The sequence below is a fragment of the Phaethon lepturus genome, unplaced genomic scaffold, assembly GCF_000687285.1.
Source record: "Phaethon lepturus isolate BGI_N335 unplaced genomic scaffold, ASM68728v1 scaffold13045, whole genome shotgun sequence".
In the NCBI taxonomy this organism is placed as follows: Eukaryota; Metazoa; Chordata; class Aves; order Phaethontiformes; family Phaethontidae; genus Phaethon; species Phaethon lepturus.
In genome coordinates this window covers 1,038-20,302 of record NW_010538438.1, presented here as the reverse complement: position 1 = coordinate 20,302, position 19,265 = coordinate 1,038, and the positions used below count along the sequence as shown (strand labels likewise).

General features: G+C 39.2%; 1 protein-coding gene across 1 annotated transcript; it reads left to right on the top strand.

Annotated features, from left to right (window-relative positions):
- Positions 1 to 248: 248 nt before the first annotated feature.
- GPBP1 (GC-rich promoter binding protein 1) lies at positions 249 to 19,039 on the top strand (the record flags this gene model as incomplete). Its single annotated transcript, XM_010286810.1, has 9 exons — positions 249 to 308; positions 4,918 to 5,041; positions 5,508 to 5,731; positions 6,369 to 6,435; positions 9,340 to 9,524; positions 10,338 to 10,478; positions 10,959 to 11,126; positions 15,882 to 16,063; positions 18,937 to 19,039. Coding segments are annotated over exons 1-9 (1,254 nt in total), but the record flags the coding sequence as incomplete, so codon positions are not given.
- Between the last annotated feature and the right edge of the window lie 226 nt (positions 19,040 to 19,265).

Here is a 19,265-nt window from a genome sequence, read left to right as displayed (position 1 = left end):
TGACATTGTGGTAATAAAAGCACAAATGCGATGCTGTAAATGAGATGAGGGTAGTTAGATCCTAAACCAGATCTGTGTGAGAAAATAATACAAGAAGACAGAAGGGAAATAATGATCAAAACACCACAAATGTAATCCTCTCGTAACATAAGCATCTGAAGAGTACTTATTTCTTGTTTTTCCAATTACAGGGGCTTGTGATGAGGTGTTGAAGCCTTGTTTCTTTGATTCAGAGAGACTGGACCTAAATGGCGCAGCATGACTTTGCTCCAGCCTGGCTTAATTTTCCTACTCCACCATCAACAAAGGTATGTTCCTTGCTGTTCTTCTGAACAGGCACACTCATTATTAGAGAAGTCTAAATGTTGTAAGCTCAATCATATTAAAAATGCAAATCTGTTTGAGGTGATAACAGATGATAACTAGTAAGTTTCGTTGTTGTCACTTAAGTAGTTGTACTGTGGTTGTCAAGCTGATACCTCATACTTGTGCCAGAGTTTTTTGCTTGAGCAGCTGAGTTCATGGAAAGAAGCATGTGCCTGGCTGCATTATCAGAACTGTTGTTGGATTAACATTGCCTTCATCAGGAGTTTAAAATGAATTATTGTATTTTGTGCTAGGAATTCCAAGACAAGAGAGGCATGTGCTTGTTGTTCTTGCTTCTGATTTTGCTCTGTGTCCTATAAATTTTACTGAAGTATTTTTCTATGCTCCCAAGTGATAAAAAAAACCACAACTAAAGCCCCTTTTTGAAATAGACCTTCTGAAATGGCTTTTCAGCTGCTGGTGAGATGCTTGTTACTACTGGTGGAGTGTAGTGGTTTCAAATAGTTCTGTATGATCACTCTGTTTCATCTAAATTACTGTTACTCACTTCATACAATGGGACAGTTAGCTTGGAAAGAGGAAATTGCAATCTCTGAATCATTAGGGTTTGTAAATATTCTAGGAAGTCATGAGTATGTCTGTCTCATAAATGTTTCTTTTTTCTTCTACTCTTTCTTAATTTGTGCGAATGCAGAAGCAGAGGCAACATTGGATATTCAAACTTCTGTCATCTATTTCCCTATTGTAGATTTGTCTTCATTATAATCTTTTGAATGCAGCTATGAGAGGGGCATTGCCTTACGTTAATTTATTTATGTAAGTTTCTTGCTGTCTTATGTCCATGGAAAATGTTTAGCCATTATAAACTTATGGAAATGAGCTTGTGCTATTGTTAAATGTACAATTTACTGTCAATATTAGTTGTGTTCCCATTACTTTGCTTATACATGTCTATACACACACATATGCATTTTTTTAGTCATGTTGTTGAATGTCCTTATTCATATGGCTCTATTTTTCTTCTACACTGACCTAGGTAGCTTCTTTGTTTTAGTATAGTCTGTCAGCAACTGTCAGATGCTGTTTTGGGAACATCAGGCTTATCTGTTCCAGGACGGTTCCTGCAATCTGTTTTCATTCATTGACTTCTGATATGATTGAACTCTTTTGATCCACTTTTACCAATTTAATACTACTTCATTTGGAAAAGTAATCACAGCTTAATTTAACGTAGTGTCACAATTACAAAACAATCTTCACTGCATATTTCAAGAATGTGCTGTAAGAGCTTTTACCTGCATGCTTAAAATGTCAATATAGCAGGATAAAAGTAAGTTCCAGTATCACTCGAATGTGTCTGAGGTATGGGTTGTATTTGTCACCTCATTCCTCAATTGTGAGAAACTTCATTGCAAGCGTATGTTGTGGTTCCTGTTCTCTTCCATGGTTCTTTGCCTCAAGGAGTTTAGATAGCCTTTCTTTCATCTTTTCCAAAAACTCCATAGTTGTATGCTTTCTCCAATATAGTCTTTGTACTTCATTGTTTGAAATGCAGCTTATTTTCTTTGTTACCTCCTCCCTCAGTGGTCAGTGTTCTGTGATACACATTTTGATACTGAACACTTGCAAACTCTTTTTAGTCCTTCCTGATGTGTAGTAATTCTTAGTTTACAGAATAAAGTTTGTCCTGTCATTCCTTTACAAGACAGGTCTTGAATGTTGTGCCCCTCTGCCCCCTCTGTTTCCTAGAATAGATTTTTATTTCTGCTTCCCATATGTAAGAGGGATGGAGATGAAGAGGAAGGATGGGGTAAGGAAGGCAAGGTGTCTCATTCCATACAGAATGGAGGTGGGGTGAGGCTATGGTGTCAACAATGTTTAGACTTGAGAAGGAGAAACTGAACTCGGCCTGGTCAGTTTTTATTTCCTTGAAGTGGCACTTCCAGGAATTGCATCTTTATGAGCTTGGTTTCCCTCCACCGTGATCCTGGATAGCTGAGTCTTTTCCTTACATAGGTAAAGGCTGGCACTAGAAAAACTTGATGTCAGGAAGCTGGGATTGCAAATGAGCTTAATGTCACTGATACAGATTACATTTGACTGAAACCCATGTGACGCGTTGCTGATTATTTCCTCTTAAGCATAAGCTTTTATATCATCTCCCTGTCATTTATATAGCAAAGTCCACCTAGACAGCTGGGTATCCATTGCTCAGTAGCTTTTGTTGAGGTCTGGAACTGCCATATTTGTGTCAGTGCAGTATTGTAGTTGGGCAGACAGAAATGGGAAGGTGTTGTGAATAGTGAAGCCATCCTGGGATATGGGTTAAACTTTTCAGAAAGGTTTGCTGCAAAATGTGTATGGGGAGATTGCAGTCAGACTGGCAAACTCAGTTTTTGCAAGCTTCATGTTAAGCAACAAGATGACTTCTTATACTTCAGAAATGTGTGTTGCTTTCTTGGCTGGTTGAACCTAGTCAGATAACTTCTCAGCTTCCAGAAGTTGCCCGTTAATTTCCTGTTGATTACGATGTTTACTGTCGTCTGTGCCACAAGAGACTTGATGGACTGATACCTCCATCATGTGGGGAAAATGCAAACTGCATGATCTTTGCATGCAATTTAGATTCATTATGTAATGTACAACTCAAATGCTATATATAAAATCCTGTCAGTTATACTTCATGAAAATGTGACTGTTCCTCAAAGTCCATAAAAAAATAGTAAGTTAAACTCCAAAGGCAGTATTAGAAGGTTGTTGTATGTAAATGAACATGTGAATCATCTTCTATAATCTCATCTATGATAACAGTTTTGGAGCTTTCTAAGTTTTTGGCAGTTTATTCAAAGTTTGTTTATAAGGATTTATTTTTTTACTTAAATATTGAGATTCATTATGATAACTTTTGAACTACTTCTGATAGTTTCCTGTGGCTTTCTGTTTTTTCTCTGTCCAAGTTTGTCAAGAAAGTAATTCACTTCCTAGGTCTCAAATTGAGAGGGAAATACCTTTTCATTTGACTTCTGTATGGTTTGGAAATACATGGTTTGTATTTTAAATACATTTGTTGCTTACTTGAGTTTAAATTTTAAGCAGTGAATTTTGAACAGCACCTGGAGCTCTGGCTGGGGCTTTGTCAGTAGAACTTGGGTATAATTTTTTTGTGTGATTGTCTCCTGCGGGGGCGGAGGTGGTGGGAAGAAGGAAATAATTTTCTGCAACATGTTTTCCAAAGTAGTTAACCTATTACTGTGATCTCCTCCACCTCCCCACCCCCCTGTAGTGGAGTACTTTAAATATTAATGTAGTTTGATTACATGTTAGTGGATAACAACTGTTGAAATAAACTTGGAACTTTCATTTTCAGACATACACCACTACTGCTATATTTTTTTGTGAACGTTACTCAGTCTGGAGAGGGGGTGAGCTTTAGGCAGCGAAGTTGATCTTTTGGATGCAGTAAAGCTGCACTCTCTGGAATCATTAAGCTTAGTTTGCTGACACAGTACATTTCCACACAGCTGTGCATTTATGCATTTGTAGCTCTTATGGCCCTGGGATGTGTTGGGTCTCTTGTAGATGTGCAGTACAGTGGACATACATGTACACAGTAAGTCTGCTGGAAGGGAAGGGGGTTTTGCTTCATGTGCATCAAAGGCTGGCTGTATGGCAGGGAGGTGCTGGGTAACACAGCCCTCTGCTGTCGTACACTGGGAGGTGTGGACTGAATGGCAGTAAGGCTAAGCACTACTTTTGCAGAATGGAAATTTATTCTTGAATTTAAGATGTAACAGTGAAATAAATGTTACAGTGTTAAAATAGTAAAGCTAGATAGCAGTAATAGGGAAGACAGCTGCTGTAAGACTTTTTTGGTTTAATCCCCTTAGATATGAGTTGTAGTCAGGATATATTTTGATTTCTAAGTGCTATTTTCAATATAAGGTTTTAGTTTATAAAGTACTTCCTACTGAAATGGTAAAGATTTATTTCTTCAAAATTTCTACAATGCCTACTTACAAGCTGATAATTTGAAGTATATTTGTGAATCTGTACACTTTAACTCAAGGTTTTATTTGTATTTCATAACTAGTTGAATTTGCCGTATTAAGTTATGACAAGACTCATAAATTGGGCCTTGGGTGCAGCTTTTCTCTTGTAGAAGTGACTCCTTGCTTTCTATGGAATGCATGTGTGTATTCTCTGACCACCCAAATTAAGATCCCAGGCTTCTTTTCTGCCTTCTAAACTGATCGCCTGTCCTTTCTTATGTTTTTTACACTGCAACGTGTACTTGTGCTCTGTTCTGCTGCCAAAACAAAATAGACAGTCGGGGTTTTTTACCTTGTGTCACAAGTGTGGTCCTCAGTGCTTTTTAAGTGTCATGGAGCATAAGATCAGCTTCCACTTTGCTAGCATGGGAGACTTAGCTCTAAACATATGCATGCTTGAGAACTGTTGCATTGTCTGTCATTCAGAGTCCTTTAAAAAATGGATTATAGATACCATGAATACTGTGCATGTTACAGTTCTGGTAACTCAGTTCTGTTGTTAATCAGATATCTCTGGTCTACCACTTGTGCTCCTTTACAGTCATCACTGAACTGTGAGAAACATTCTGAAAACTTTTCGTGGACAGAGAATCGTTATGAAAGAAGTCGCAGAAGACACAACTCTTCAGATGGGTTTGATCCTAGCATTGGACGATCTAATGGAGGTATTATTTAGCTTTCATGGAACACTTTGTATATGTTTAAATCATTGCATTGTAACACTCTAGCTAGAAAAAAGTCTGGTAATGGCTCTTTCCTGCTAAATTCTTACTCTGTAGTAAGACAGACTTTCTGGCAAGAGAATGTGATGACTAAGGGTTGGTTAAAGTAGTGTGATTCCAGGTGTATTTCTCTCGAGTGTCGAGTGAATATTCTAGCCAACAACATACAAATGAGCAGCCAGAAAAGGAGGTTGACTTGCCTTAATGTTGGACTACTAGCCTCTTTCTCTGGCACTGTTTTGTAAGACGCTCCTTTGCTGCTTATGTGAATAAAAATTTTCAAAGGTCACTGCTATCACATCCTGAAGTATACAGCTGCTGACTTAACTTCTCTAACAATTTTGCAAAAGTAGAATATTCTTTTAAAATTGTTTGTAACTTAATTTCTTTAAAACTAAAAAAATCTAAGGGTATTTTGGGAGAAAAGAGAAGAATGGTTGGCGTTCACAAGGCAGAAATGGCACAGAAAATGTAAACCATCGTGGGGAATGCCATGGCGGAGGTTCCCGTGCTCGTACCAGCACTTTCCACTTCGGAAAAGGCCAAGGACTGCATGAAAACAAAGTACCTGATAGTGAAACTGTGAAAAAGAAAGACAAAGAAGTACCCAAACAGTTTGAGGCTGAGGATTTTGTAAGTTAATTGTAATTATAATAAACAAAGTTTCATTGTTGCAACTGCCATATTTTTCATTACAACCTACTTCATGAGATTTCCCCAGTTTCAGATCATCACGTAAGGGATCACCCTTCCCATGGGTAAGAGGAGAGGGTATTAGTCACTTGTCCACAGACTTGTTTCTCCTCTTATATCCAGTTTTATCATAATGTTTATTATTGTTGCTTAAGTGTTTTAAGTGAAACTACAGTTGGTTCCAGTTTACTGTAGTATGTATGTGTATTACATTCTACAGTTACCTGAAATCAAAGTATTAACTAAGTGGTCTTTCTGCCAATAAGATCCCATGCTTCAACCTAGAATGGTAGGATGTAAGAGATGGGTGAGCTTCCTCTGAAGAACCTACATGGCTGCTTTCTGCTTTCACTGGAAAGTTCATGTAATGGTGTTGACTGCTGGCTGAGATGTTTTGTTGGAGAGAAAGAAGTGAGTATTGACCTATTTGGGTCATAGGGCGAAGTGTCTAGTCTGTCTCCATTTAAACGTCTTTGACAGTAGAGCTCATACCATGGGTGTTATTGTGATTCTTTATTTCACTGGTCTCAGAATTCAAGATGACTTCTTTTTTAACAATGATAAAAATTTCTTTCAGCCATCTTTGAACCCTGAATATGAGAAGGAACCAAACCAGAATAAGTCTTTAGCTGCAGGTGTGTGGGGTGAGTAATTTTTGGTTTTAAGTGTAAAAATGTAGTGGAGGTCTGCAGTTGTATTTGAAATACAGGATTTTTTAGAATTATAAAGGTATAGATTGAAATTGAGGAAGCTTCAATACTATTCCAATGTAAGTATCTTTCTGATAGAGAGGTAGCACTTCTCTTTTCTGTAAGGCCTTTGCCACGGTCCCCCTCAACATCCTTCTCTTTAGATTGGAAAGATATGGACTTGAGTGGACTGCTGGGTGGATGAGGAATTGGTTGGATGGTCTCATCCAGAGGGTAGTGCTCAACAGGTGGAGATCGGCATCGAGTGGTGTCCCTCGGGTCTGTACTGGGACCAGTACTCTTTAATATCTTCATCAATGACAGACTGTGTGCACCTGCAGCAAATTTACAGATGACACCAAGCTGAGTGGTGTGATTGACATGCCTGAAGGACGGGATGCCATCCAGAGGGACCTGGACAAGCTTCAGGAATGGTCCCATGTGAACCTCATGAGGCTGAACAAGGCCAAGTGCAGGGTCCTGCACCTGGGTCGTGGTGACCCCTGGTATCAGTACAGGCTGGGGGATGAAGGAATCGAGAGCAGCCCTGCCCAGAAGGACTTGGGGGTACTGGTGGATGAAAAGCGGGGCATGAGCTGGCAATGGGTGCTGGCAGCCCAGAAGGCCAACCATACCCTGGGCCACATCCAAAGAAGTGTGGCCAGCAGGTCGAGGGAGGTGATTCTGCCCCTCTGTGTGGGTGAAACCCCACCTGGAGTCCTGGGTCCAGCTCTGGAGCCCTCAGCACAAGAAGGACATGGACCTGTTGGAGCAGGTCCAGAAGAGGGCCACAAAAATGATCAGAGGGATGGAACACCTCTCCTATGAGGACAGGCTGAGAGAGTTGGGGTTGTTCAGCCTGGAGAAGAGAAGGTTCCAGGGAGACCTTCTTGCAGCCTTCCAGTACTTAAAGGGGGGCAATAAGAAAGCTGGGGACAGACTTTTTAGCTGGACTTGTTGCGATCAGACAAGGGGTGATGGTTTTAAACTAAGAGGATAGTTTTAGACTAACTATAAAGAATAAATTTTTCACAGTGAGTGTGGTGAAACATGGGAACAGGTTGCCCAGAGAGGTGGTAGATATACCATCCTTGGCAACATTGAAGGTCAGGTTGGATGGGGCTCTGAGCAACCTGATCTAGTTGAAGATGTCCCCACTCACTGTAGCGGGATTTGGACTAGATGACCCTCAAAGGTCCCTTCCAACCCAAAGACTGTATGATTTTTAAATGGTACTTTAATTTGCTGATTCTTTTTCCTATACTTCCCCAGTAAGTTTTGCACTCTTAGGTAACACTACAGATATAGGCCAACCCCTCAATACAAGTATGTAATAGCTAAGAACTTTTGCAAGAGCCTAGACAATTGGACTGCTTTCCGGTTTTGTGTGTTTAGCAGCTTTCATGTGAAAGTCAGGAAATAGGTATCTTTCATTAAAAGAGCAACAGTAACTAAATTCTTTCCTAACCATATTGGGAAAAATTACATAGCAATTTAAGTGTTTTAACAACCTTTGCAGGGCTCTGGCTGTGGCTGCTGAATGTTGTGGCTCATTTTTATCTGAAGGAGGGCAATCTTTCCAGTCTTTTTGGATATCACCCTTCATAAGCAAAGGAAGAAACAGTTCTTTTAGCTGCATAAAATCATAGAATGGTTTGGTTTGGAAGGGGCCTTTAAAGATAATCTTTTCCAATCTGTAAGCTACAGTGCAGTGGCTTGTTACAGCTTACAGCTTGGTATCTTACTTTATTATAGCTCTGCCAATGCCAATCTTGTTTTGTAATTGAAAACCTGAAATTAAGGCTATTATTATTCCCTTTTAAAGGAAACATTATTCAGGACAGGAGGAATGTTACTGTCCCTTCTAATGCCTGTTTAAAATGTGTGCTTCTGCTAGATTCCATTTTCCCTTGTGTATATGTGATGGGACCATGCGAGTATTACGAAGTTTTTTCATAAAATGTAATGAGGCTGAAGTATGCAGTATCATGAATGTTTTGTAACATCTACCTTCTAAACAAAGCTGAAGTTGCTTGTGCCTTTAAGATAGGTTTTTTAAATGGTGATAGGTTTTTCAGGATATGCTGACTCTGCCTGTGAAGTAGTGGGCTTGCAGGGAGAGGAGATGATCTTGGAAAAGGCCATTAATGCAGCCTTGGAAGGCATGTGCAAAAGTGTTTTTCCCCTTTGTGAAAACTTTAGAACTGTTTTCAGTAAGTGTTCTTTAAAACTGTTAAATGTCAGTTACTTAATATGACAGCTGACTGTATGCCTCAATTAGTGCTGTCTTGAATGCAGAGATTTTGTAAGCTTCAGATGTTCTGTGGTGCCCATATGAGGTGTGGAGATAGAGAAACTGGTCACTGTTGTGGTCTAGAGTAATGTCCATCTTGTTTCATGTTTATAGAGCCTTGGTGTGGAGCATTTGGCTCTAAACTGAGCTGTTAATAAATACTTAAGTAATTATTCTTTTAGTAACCTTAAAGGGAAATAAGAAAACCACAATCTCTTTTGAAGGTTAGGTAACTACCAACAACTAACAGGATTTGGATTTTAGATTTGCAAACAAGAACTGTGTAGCTGGTTTCTTTGAAGAATATTTTTACTTTCTGAAAGTACAATTCCTGCATTGCCAAGTGAAATATCTTACAAATGGTGGTTGTAGAAAATGGAACAGAACCTGTGTTTATCCAGGTTTGTACAATGTGTTATTTGTGGAACTAATACTGTACTAAGTTCCTGATACATGCTTGTTTGGTCTGGACCATATGGCTATCCAGTACCTTATGGACTAGAAATTTAAGATTGTATACACATGCACGCACACACTTATATACATTTATACACACTTTTTTCCAGACTACCCATTGAATTCTAAATCTAGATCTTCAAGAATGCTGGTCATTAAAAAGGGCAGTACCAAAGAACTGCAGATATCTGGATTCCCAGTAGTAGGAAGTCTTCATTCACAGACCGCAAGGAATGGAACTGGCACAAGTGTTTATAAAGGATTAGTCCCTAAACCTGTCACTCCACCTGCAAAGGTGAGTCTTGGATATTGGTGGCATGAACAACATGCTGGAAAAAAAATCCTGCTGTAATTCTGAATGTGCTTATTTCACCACTGAGACTACTGTTCCTAGAGTATCATGCTTTCAACTCTTACTAAGTATAGCACACACCAAAAGTGAATGGAAACAACTGTTTCTCATTTTTGTTCTTAAACTACACTGTAATTGGATCTCTCCTTGCTTCTCACCTCTTTTGAGAAGTGCAAATGAAAGTGACAGTGAAAAGAATGTTTTTAATTTATGGAAGAGCAATGCCTTCTGTATATATGATTCAACAGAAAAATAGATACCTAGTGGGGAGATGTAGTCTGCATAAAAATACCTTCAGAATTTATCCCAGTTATTGATAGAGATGATGTTGCAACCTATTAGTGTCATTCTGGTCCCTCTCCAAATGCAATTTTCCATGTTCATCTTGATTTTTTTTTTTCCAGGAATTTTTCTGTGCTCCTGAGAGCATATGACAGAGTAGTTCGTAACTTTCTAAAATTCTACATTAAGAACAATACTTTAAGATGTTGAAGACTTGTATTTTGATTCTTAATACCTCAAGTATGAGAGTCTTAATCGTTTTGAAATTTTAGTCTTTATATAAAAAGTGTAAACAGTGTTTGAAAGGGTGAATTGCTCGTAAACAGTCTCTCTTCCACAAGAAAACAAGTGTTTGCACTAAATTATGGTTGTAGTTATGATTTGCTTTTTCATAATCAATTTTTCTGAGGATTCCTGAAAATAATCCTACTGTAGTTAATGACTCTTTAAATTTCTGTTTAAATTTTTGTTTAGCCTACACAGTGGAAAAGCCAAGCAAAAGAAAATAAACTTGGGAATCAATTTCCTCATGAATCTGCATATGGTGTTAGCAATTTCAGTCCTTTCAAATCAACTGCCAAGGTATTTACTGTATCACAAAATTCAGTTGAAGAGGTAAAGCACTGTAGTTTTGATCAAATTCATGAAAGATTTCATTTGTTTAGATAAGGGGATCAGTAAATCTTATGCAGGATTGTATTAAATAAGTTTTTTTTGAAGTTTAATGTGTGGAAAAATATGGAAGGCACACCACTGGCCTTTAAGTGCTGCACAATTTGCTTTGTAGATTTGATTTGGAGTAAAAATGGTGTATTAAGAAGTATAACCTGATAAGCTTAAACTTCAAAACTGCTAATGGTATGATACACTTCAGAAGGTCAACTGTTTGTTAGCAGTGCTCCATAAACCTGCACCTCTGGGTTTATGTTTAAGAGCTATATATACTGAAATACAAATATCTTCCCTCTGCTTTTGACTGTGGATATATGTGAAACCTGAAACTACAGGTTCCAGGGAGTCTTTTTATCTTTAATTCAAAGTTTTCTAAATGAATAAACTTCAAATATTCTTTCTTTTTCGCATTCCCTTCATTAGTGTCATCGGTCAAATTCTTCATCCCCTGTTGACAAAGTCAATCAGCCTCGTTTAATGAAATTGACAAGAATCAGGACTGATAAGAAGAGTGAATTTTTGAAAGCATTAAAAGGAGATAAAGTGGAAGAGGAACATGAAAATAAGAATCATGCTGGGCCAGAGAAGGTAGTTTTGTTCATACCTATTGTAGATCCAGCAGTAGTATTTTTAAGATATATCGTAAACTGCTTCTTATTTTGCTGTAAATGGCTGTTAAGTCATGGTCTTGGATTTCTAAATGAAGGAAAGGAATTACATTTTGATAAATTTAAAGTTGTTCCAAGAACTACTTTTCCTCCAGTACTTAGTAGTTTCTTTCCTTTCAGCAGTATCTGTTCATATGTGTTAATAACTCGGGTACACCTATGTCTTTAACAACAATAAAAAGAATAAATTAAGTTTAGTACACTAACCTAATCATTGAATCATATAGTTGTTTAGATTGGAAGAGGCCTTAAAGATCATAGAGTCCAACCAGTAATGTAGCGCTGGCAAGTCCACCACTAAACCATGTCCCTAAACACCACATCTATGTGTCTTAAGTACCTCCAGGGATGGTGACTCAACCTCTTCCCCAGGTAGCCTGTTACAATGCTTGACAAACCTTTAGGTGAAGAAGTTTTTCCTAATATCCAATCTAAACTGCCACTGGCACAACTTGAGGCCATTTCTTCTTGTCCTGTCACTTCTTAATTGGGTGAAGAGGCCGATACCCACCTTGCTATAACCTCCTTTCATGTGGTTGTAGAGGGCGGTAAGGTCTCCCCTCAGCCTCCTCCATGCTAAACAGCCACAGTTCCTTCTGCTGCTCCTCATAGGACTTGTGCTCTAGACCCTTCACCAGCTTTATTGCTCTTTGGGTAAGCTTCAGCACCTAAATGTCTGTCTTGTAGTGAGGGCCCCAAAACTGAACATGGTATTAGAGGTGCTGCCTCATCAGTGCTGTGTACAGAGGCATGATCACTTCCCTAGTCCTGCTGGTCACACTATTTCTGATACAAGCCAAGATGCTATTGGCCTTCTTGGCCGCTTGGACTCACTGCTGGCTCATATTCAGCTGGCTGTTGAGCAACACCCCCAGGTCCTTTGCTGCCAGGCAACTCTTCAGCCATTCTTCCCCAAGCCTGTAGCGTTGCATGGGGTGGTTGTGACCCAAGTGCAGGACCCGGCACTTGGCCTTGTTGAACCTCATTCGGTTGGCTTTGGCCCATCAATCCAGCCTGTCCAGATCCCTCTGCAGAGCCTTCCTGCCTTCCAGCAGATCAACACTCCCACCTGACTTGGTGTCATCTGCAAACTTACTGAGGGTGCACTTGATTGCCTTGTTCAGATCATTGATAAAGATATTAGTCAGAACTGGTCCTGATACTGAGTCTTGGGGAACAACACCACTTGTGACCGGCCACCAACTGGATTTAACTCTATTCACCACAACTCTCTGGGCTCTGCCATCCAACCAGTTCTTTACAGAGCAAAGAGTACAGCTGTCCAAGCCATGTGCAGCCAGTTTCTCCAGGAGAAACCTGTGGGAAATGGTATCAAACGCTTTATTAGAGTCCATATAGATGACATCGACAGCCTTTCCCTCATCCACTAGGCGGGTCACCTGGTCATAGAAGAAAATCAGGTTGGTCAAGCAGGACTTGCCTTTCATAAACCCATGCTGACTGGGCCTTTTCTCCTGGGTGTCCTGTATGTGCTGTGTGATGGCTCAAGGTGATCTGCTCCATAACCTTCCCTGGCACTGAGGTCAGTGACAGGTCTGTAGTACCCCAAATCCTCCTTCTGGCCCTACTTGTAGATTGGTGTCACATTTGCTAACTTCCAGTCAGCTGGGACCTCTCTGGTTAGCCAGGACTGCTGATAAATGATGAGGGTGGCTTGGTGAGCACTTCCACTAGCTCCCTCGGTACCCCTGTGTGTATCCCATCCAGCCCCACAGGCTTGCGGAGAGCAGTGCTTCATACCTTGTCTGTTGGTTATCTTACAAAAGAATGGAAAAACTTGGTTCTGCTTGTCAAACCATTTCCTTTTTAATTGGAATGTTTAGATAGCCACATGTTCTAGTCTTGGTTCTTGTCATAGGAGCAATAGTTCAATTTATGCGTATGTGAAGAAACTGGTTTTACTTCCTAACTGAGAGCTTGGAGGCCTGTACTGTCTGTATATAATCTGAGTCAGGTTTCTTTTGATCTGGATTGGTTTATGCAGTGCTTGGCTGGCACCAGAGAATATTTGTTTCAGTGCTACCAGCCACAAGCATAATTATTGTAGATAGTCCAAGTGAAGATAAGTATTATTCAGGATGAAGTGATTACAAGCCTGTTTGCTGTAAATGAGTGATTTAAAGTGTTTTGGTGAAACAAAAAGATATAAATTGCGAATCAGCCACATGAATGAGTGTTTTTGAAGGTTTACTCGGATTCAGGGACATGAAAAAAGAAAGAATGCCAGTGTGCATTGCTCATAAAAGTAAGATGGACTCATCTGACCATGTTCTCGTTTCAGGCAAGGTAAAATTTGCTATAATGGGACTGTACAACTTAGCTTTATATGTGAGTTAAAGGTCTGCATCTTTCCATTAGGCATTCTGTGGCTGAGCACTCTGAGATGGGTGTTGGGGTAATGTTGTTCATGTGTGTTTAAAACATAGACAAAGATTTTTATTTAAGGTTGTCAAGATACTGGGGAATGCTGTCTTGAGCCTCAGAATTCTGAAAATAGTTCATGAACTTGGTGCGGGTTTCTGTTCCTGAAATTGTCTTGAGTTCATAATCTTTGATATATGTGTCAAATGCGTTTGGTTGTCCTGTTGTACACAGATGATTTTTCAGAAGCAAGTGTATTTTAAAAAAAAAGGCTTTTAGTAGTGGAAGTTGCAATGTCCTTGGACAGGTGTATGTAACACATAGCCTGGAGTACTCGTTGGTAAGTGCATGCTTCTTTTTCCCTTCTGTTGCTGTTTCACTAACATGTGTGAAAAGATGTTAAATCATGTAACTAATAGTTGTCCTACCTCCAACGTTCATTTTAATGATTATTAATAGGAGATATGGTGTGCATCTGAGTGGATGGGGAAGTAACTGCACAACAGTATTCTATAACATGATGCTATTGATGGAATTTTAAGGCCTGTGGTAACTGATTTCACCTCTAAAATAATGAGGCAAATCATAATCAGCAGCTCAGTCATGCTTGGAAGAAGTTATTTTGCTCTCTCTATATAAAAACTGTTTAATATTTTAATGAATTTTCTTTGATAATCTGAGACTCATTCTTCAGGTGTATGACTTAACAGCTGAATATATGTTTACTGGGATGCTTGTTCTTAAGCTCTTGCTGAGCATTCTAAAATTTCTGGAAGCAGATAACACTGAGTGGGAGGGAAATGATGATGGTCTTGATCCTGGACTCTGAAGTATGCTTTCTTAAAAATGCAGAACTGGCTGATGGAGTGATTGCCTCCCGCTATGGATAATGCTGTTATATGCCCAGTTTAGGAATTTTGTTGTCAAAAGGGTGTTAAGTAGTTACTGATCGTACTCTTCTCCGTCTTTATGGTTGGTAAGACTTTTGAGGATATTTTGCTCATTAGTAAATAAGAATTACAGGTTCCTGAATGAGTAGAATAAAAAGAAACATCTCTGGTTTATAGGAGTAAAGAGCTTTTAGTATTTGAGTGAACCTGAACAGTCTGCTTTCTAAATAATCTTTCTTCCTAGTTCTTACTTCATGGCATGCTGGTTTTGGCTGGGATAGAGTTAATTTTCTTCATAGAAGCTAGTATGAGGCTACATTTTTGATTTGGGACGAGAATAATGTTGATAACATACTGATGTCTTCAATTGTTGCTAAGCAGTTGGGCTGTTCAGCTCCTCACCCCACCCACCAGTGAGAAGGCTTGGGGGTGCATGGGAAGTTGGGAGGGGACATGACCAGGACAGCTGACCCCAACTGACCAAAGGGGTGTTCTATACCATATGATGTCATACTCAGTATATAAAGCTGTGGGGAAGGAGGGGCAGGGCATTGAGTGATGGCATTTGTCTTCGCAAGAAACAGTTATGTGTGATGGAGCCCTGCTTTCCTGGAGATGGCTGAACACTTGCCTGCCCATGGGGGGTCATGAATGAATTCCTTTTACTTTGCTTGTGTGCGTGGCTTTGGCTTTCCCTTTTAAACTGTCTTTATCTCAACCCACGAGTTTTCTTACTTTCAGCCTTCTGGTTCTCTTCCCCAGCCCACCCGGGGGGGAGAGTGAGTGAGCAGCTGCGTGGTGCTTAGTTGCTGGCTGGGGTTAAACCGTGACCCATGGCTAGTAAGCTAGAGCTGCTGTTAACAACAGCCTGAGAAGCTGTGGTGAGCGCATGTGTGTGGGGGAAGTTGTCTGAATTTAAAATTTATTTAGTCTTTCTGAACTTGTGGCAGATGAATTTGCTGGTTGAGGTATGGTGACTGTCATATGCTCCTGACACTAAGTAAGCTTGAACTCTTATGCTTTCAAACTTCTCCTGGTGCACATGGCTCTGAAATTTAATTAGGACATTGTTTGTAAGTTCAACAGATAACGTGTTATTTCTGTAAGTATGAAGGGCAGTTTAAATAAGTTTGAATTAAGAATTTTTTTTAAACTTCGTAGAAAAAAGTTTGAAGGAAGATCATGGGAGTTCTGCATTACTTGATCAGTGGCATAGCTTAAGATTTTTGTAGTACTCAGGTATTGCAAACTTTAGAAGTATGAAGAGAATTACCCACATAGTATAGAGCGTCTCCATTTAAATTTAATTTAAATTAAATGGAATCACTGAATTGCAGCACTTGCAAACATTTACTTGTGAATGGAATTTCCTTTTAAATTTTGTAATATATGATTATTTTTAACAGGATGAGTCCTTTAAGTTGCGTAACGGCAATAGTCCTCATCATGAGAGAGATATAAACCGAAACTTTGAAAACGAAATTCCACAGGAGAATGGCAATGCTTCAGTTACATCTCAACAGATCGTTCAATCTTCATCTTTCCCTCAGGCAGATGTTCTTTCCAGCTCACTTGAAGCGGAGCATAGGTATGTGCTTTATATTATATAAAAGAGTGTTCCTTCATGGTAAGTGACCATGTCATAAATTCTTCCTGGTTTAAGAGTCAGTATCTGAAAACTGAGAAAACAGAAAATGTTTAATGAGTACCATAAAAATTTTAATTTCTAGACATGTACTAATTTAACATGGAATGTACTGTTTCTGCTAGACCTGTATACTGACTTAAACTTGATTTACTGAAAATTTGATGTATTTCCTTATAAAGAAATAAAGCAAACTGCATGATGACTTCATCCCTCTGATTTCGGTCTGCATGTTTAGGAGGAACGAATACATGTAATTGCTATTTGTGTTGTTAATACTTAAATGGTGCATCTTATAGAAAACTCTAGTGAGTTTTTCTTCATTGTTAAACTAATTATTTTGTAGCTGACTAGTTGACACTATCAGTGATATCACAAGAGAATGCACTCGTAAGGGAGAATGTGACTTCAAAAAAGGATTGAAACAATTCTAGTATTTCATAAAAATAACTGCAGTAGCAGCTGGTAGAGATGAGAATGATGATGCTGGGAAATCACAAATCAGTCTGGAGGTGAGCTTGTGAGATCTGTCAGATTCTTACTGTTTCTGGCAACTACAGAATTGCAATGATAGATTAGATAACTTTTTATTTTTTTAGTGATAGATTATACATATATATTGGACTAGGGAACTTTGCTTTTTCTCATACCTGCAGAGGAAACTTTCATGACCTCTTATCCCTCATGAGCGTGAAGTGCACTCTGCTCTGTTCTTTTTTTTTTTTTCCACCACTGTCTATGGAGACAGAAATCCTTGGCCCAGTGGAGGCTGTTGCTGCTGACTTTTTCCCTAGTAGATAGGAGTCAAACATGACTCATTTTTCAACTCAGATGACTTTGGCCTTCAGAGGGCTTCTGGGCAAGTATCTTTCTGTGGTGATATCCCAGAGGGGCTGTGTCTCCATACTGTCCTAGCCCTTTGGCTGTGACCTCTGCATGCATGTACAGATGTTACGGTAAGCCTATTTGTGGTAAATTGGACTTGAAGTGACCAGCTTAACCCACAGGATACTTGTGCATACCTAGTAACAGTGTTGGCATATCTTGTACAAAATGTGTCTTGGGCTTCACTCTGCTGGGGAAGTTTCACAGGCAGCCATCCTGTAGGTGTCACGTTTGCTAATCTGAAGTTTGGGGTTTTTTTAATGTAGTTCACACTTTCAACCATTCTAAAAGCCTAGTGTTGCTTTAAAGGGACAGCAGTCCTGCTAACTTTAGACAATGTTGCTTAAATTAATTAGCTGCTGCCCTAACTTTTATTTACATTAACAGAAGCTCTGTAGCTATTCACTTTATTGCACATAATACATCGTAGCTTGCTTGCAGTAAAGCTTTCTAACTCAAATTACTGTTGCCAAAAATATAATTACCATTGAACTGCATTTGGCATTGCAAGTCTTTTTCTTCTTTTTCTATGTCCGTTCAAATGCATGTATTCTCTTAAAAGAGTTTTGGATGACTTGCATATTATTTCTGCTGCTTCCTGGGGACTTAATTGTTCATGGCTGTCACATTATCCTTAGTCCAAATACTACAGAGAATGTAATTTCCATTTCTATTATTGTCCTGTTAACTTTTTAAACAGAGTAGTGTTGTTCTCCCTTTCTTCTACAGTTTCAGACTTTTATTATGGTTTTAACACCTGTCATTGGCCACCTGCAAGTTTGCCCAATGCACATCCATTAATGCACATCCATTGTATTGGGACCTAGAGCTCCTTAAGGAGAAGTTTATGTTGAAGGGCATTTTTTAACGACATTTGGCTAAATTAAGTACCTGGCACATGACATCAACTGTAAATTCACCTTATGTCCCTGTTTTAATAGATTCACTGGTCTTCAACTCTAAGTGTCAGTTTCTTCTGTCAGTTCTGGCATATACTTTGGAAATGTCTTTTATTTTTTGTGAAATAGCTTTAACCACCTTTTAACATTTAAGGTCAACAGATGCATGGTTTGCCTGAAGAAGGTGCTAATCCTTTTGGCAAAATCTTTGCAGCAAGAGAACTTCCTATCTTCATTGTTCAATGTCACAGTGTCTTCACCTTCAGATAACCCCTGTTTTGAGTGTCTTCACATGTAAAACCACTTTCTTCCTGCTCAGATACTGCTGTCCTACTTCTGGCACTAGGTAAAAGACAATTATTGCATCTTTGGATCTCCAAATATAATATTTGGATTCATCACGAGACTAATTTGTCTCTTGTTTCTTTTCCTCCCCTCATCCCAAAACTCACTCCTAGTTTTAGTCTGTCTCTGCTGAAATATCAGCATCTGTCATTGGGTGAGACTCAATTGCAAAGTAACCTGTCCTGGCTCCGACATTAGCAGTGCTAGAATAAAAGAAACTATATGAGGCCATTGCATCTTGAATTGGTTGCCATGGAGGGACACCACCAGTATTTGTCATGGCTGCTGTGTTATTCAGGAAAACCTGCAGATTCCTTTGGTGTGAGTCTTTCTCGTCATACTGTTTTCAAGGGGGTACACTGCTGTTCCACCAGAGCAGTTACGCAAAAGAAATACATTCTTACTTTTCTACCCAACACAGATTTCTTGCCTTAAAATGAAGGTACAGTTTTTACCACAGGTAGTGGTAAAATAGTCATCTGTGAAGGACCTGAGAACTTAACTTCTATGCTTTGTATATCTTTTGTAAGGCTTTTAACCTACTTTCATGCAAGGGTTTGCTTAATAAAATATGGACTGATTAATCCATTTGTTACAGATCTTTACATAAATATGTAGGCAGAGCTTGAAATGTCTGAGTGTGTGTATTAATTAAAATACCTTAATGTTGTCCTTTTTAATTTCAAGGTTGTTAAAGGAGATGGGCTGGCAGGAAGATGGTGAAAACGATGAAATATATGCTCCACTAACAGAGGATGAGATGAGGGAGTTCAGAGTTATTCATGAACAGGTAACACTAAATTAATGTTCTGTTATGAACTTGCAGTCAGTTACCCTAAATGACTACCTTTGAGGAGGATCTGCAGTAGTTTTGATGGTTAGGGATGTTGCCATTTCGGTACGATTTCAGTGTTGTGCTTTTGGAAGAACAGTTGCTTTAAAAAGATAGGGGACTGGTACTTATTGTAGGTAATGCCTATTCTCAAAATACAAAGGGGAGGGTAAGGGAATGCTTC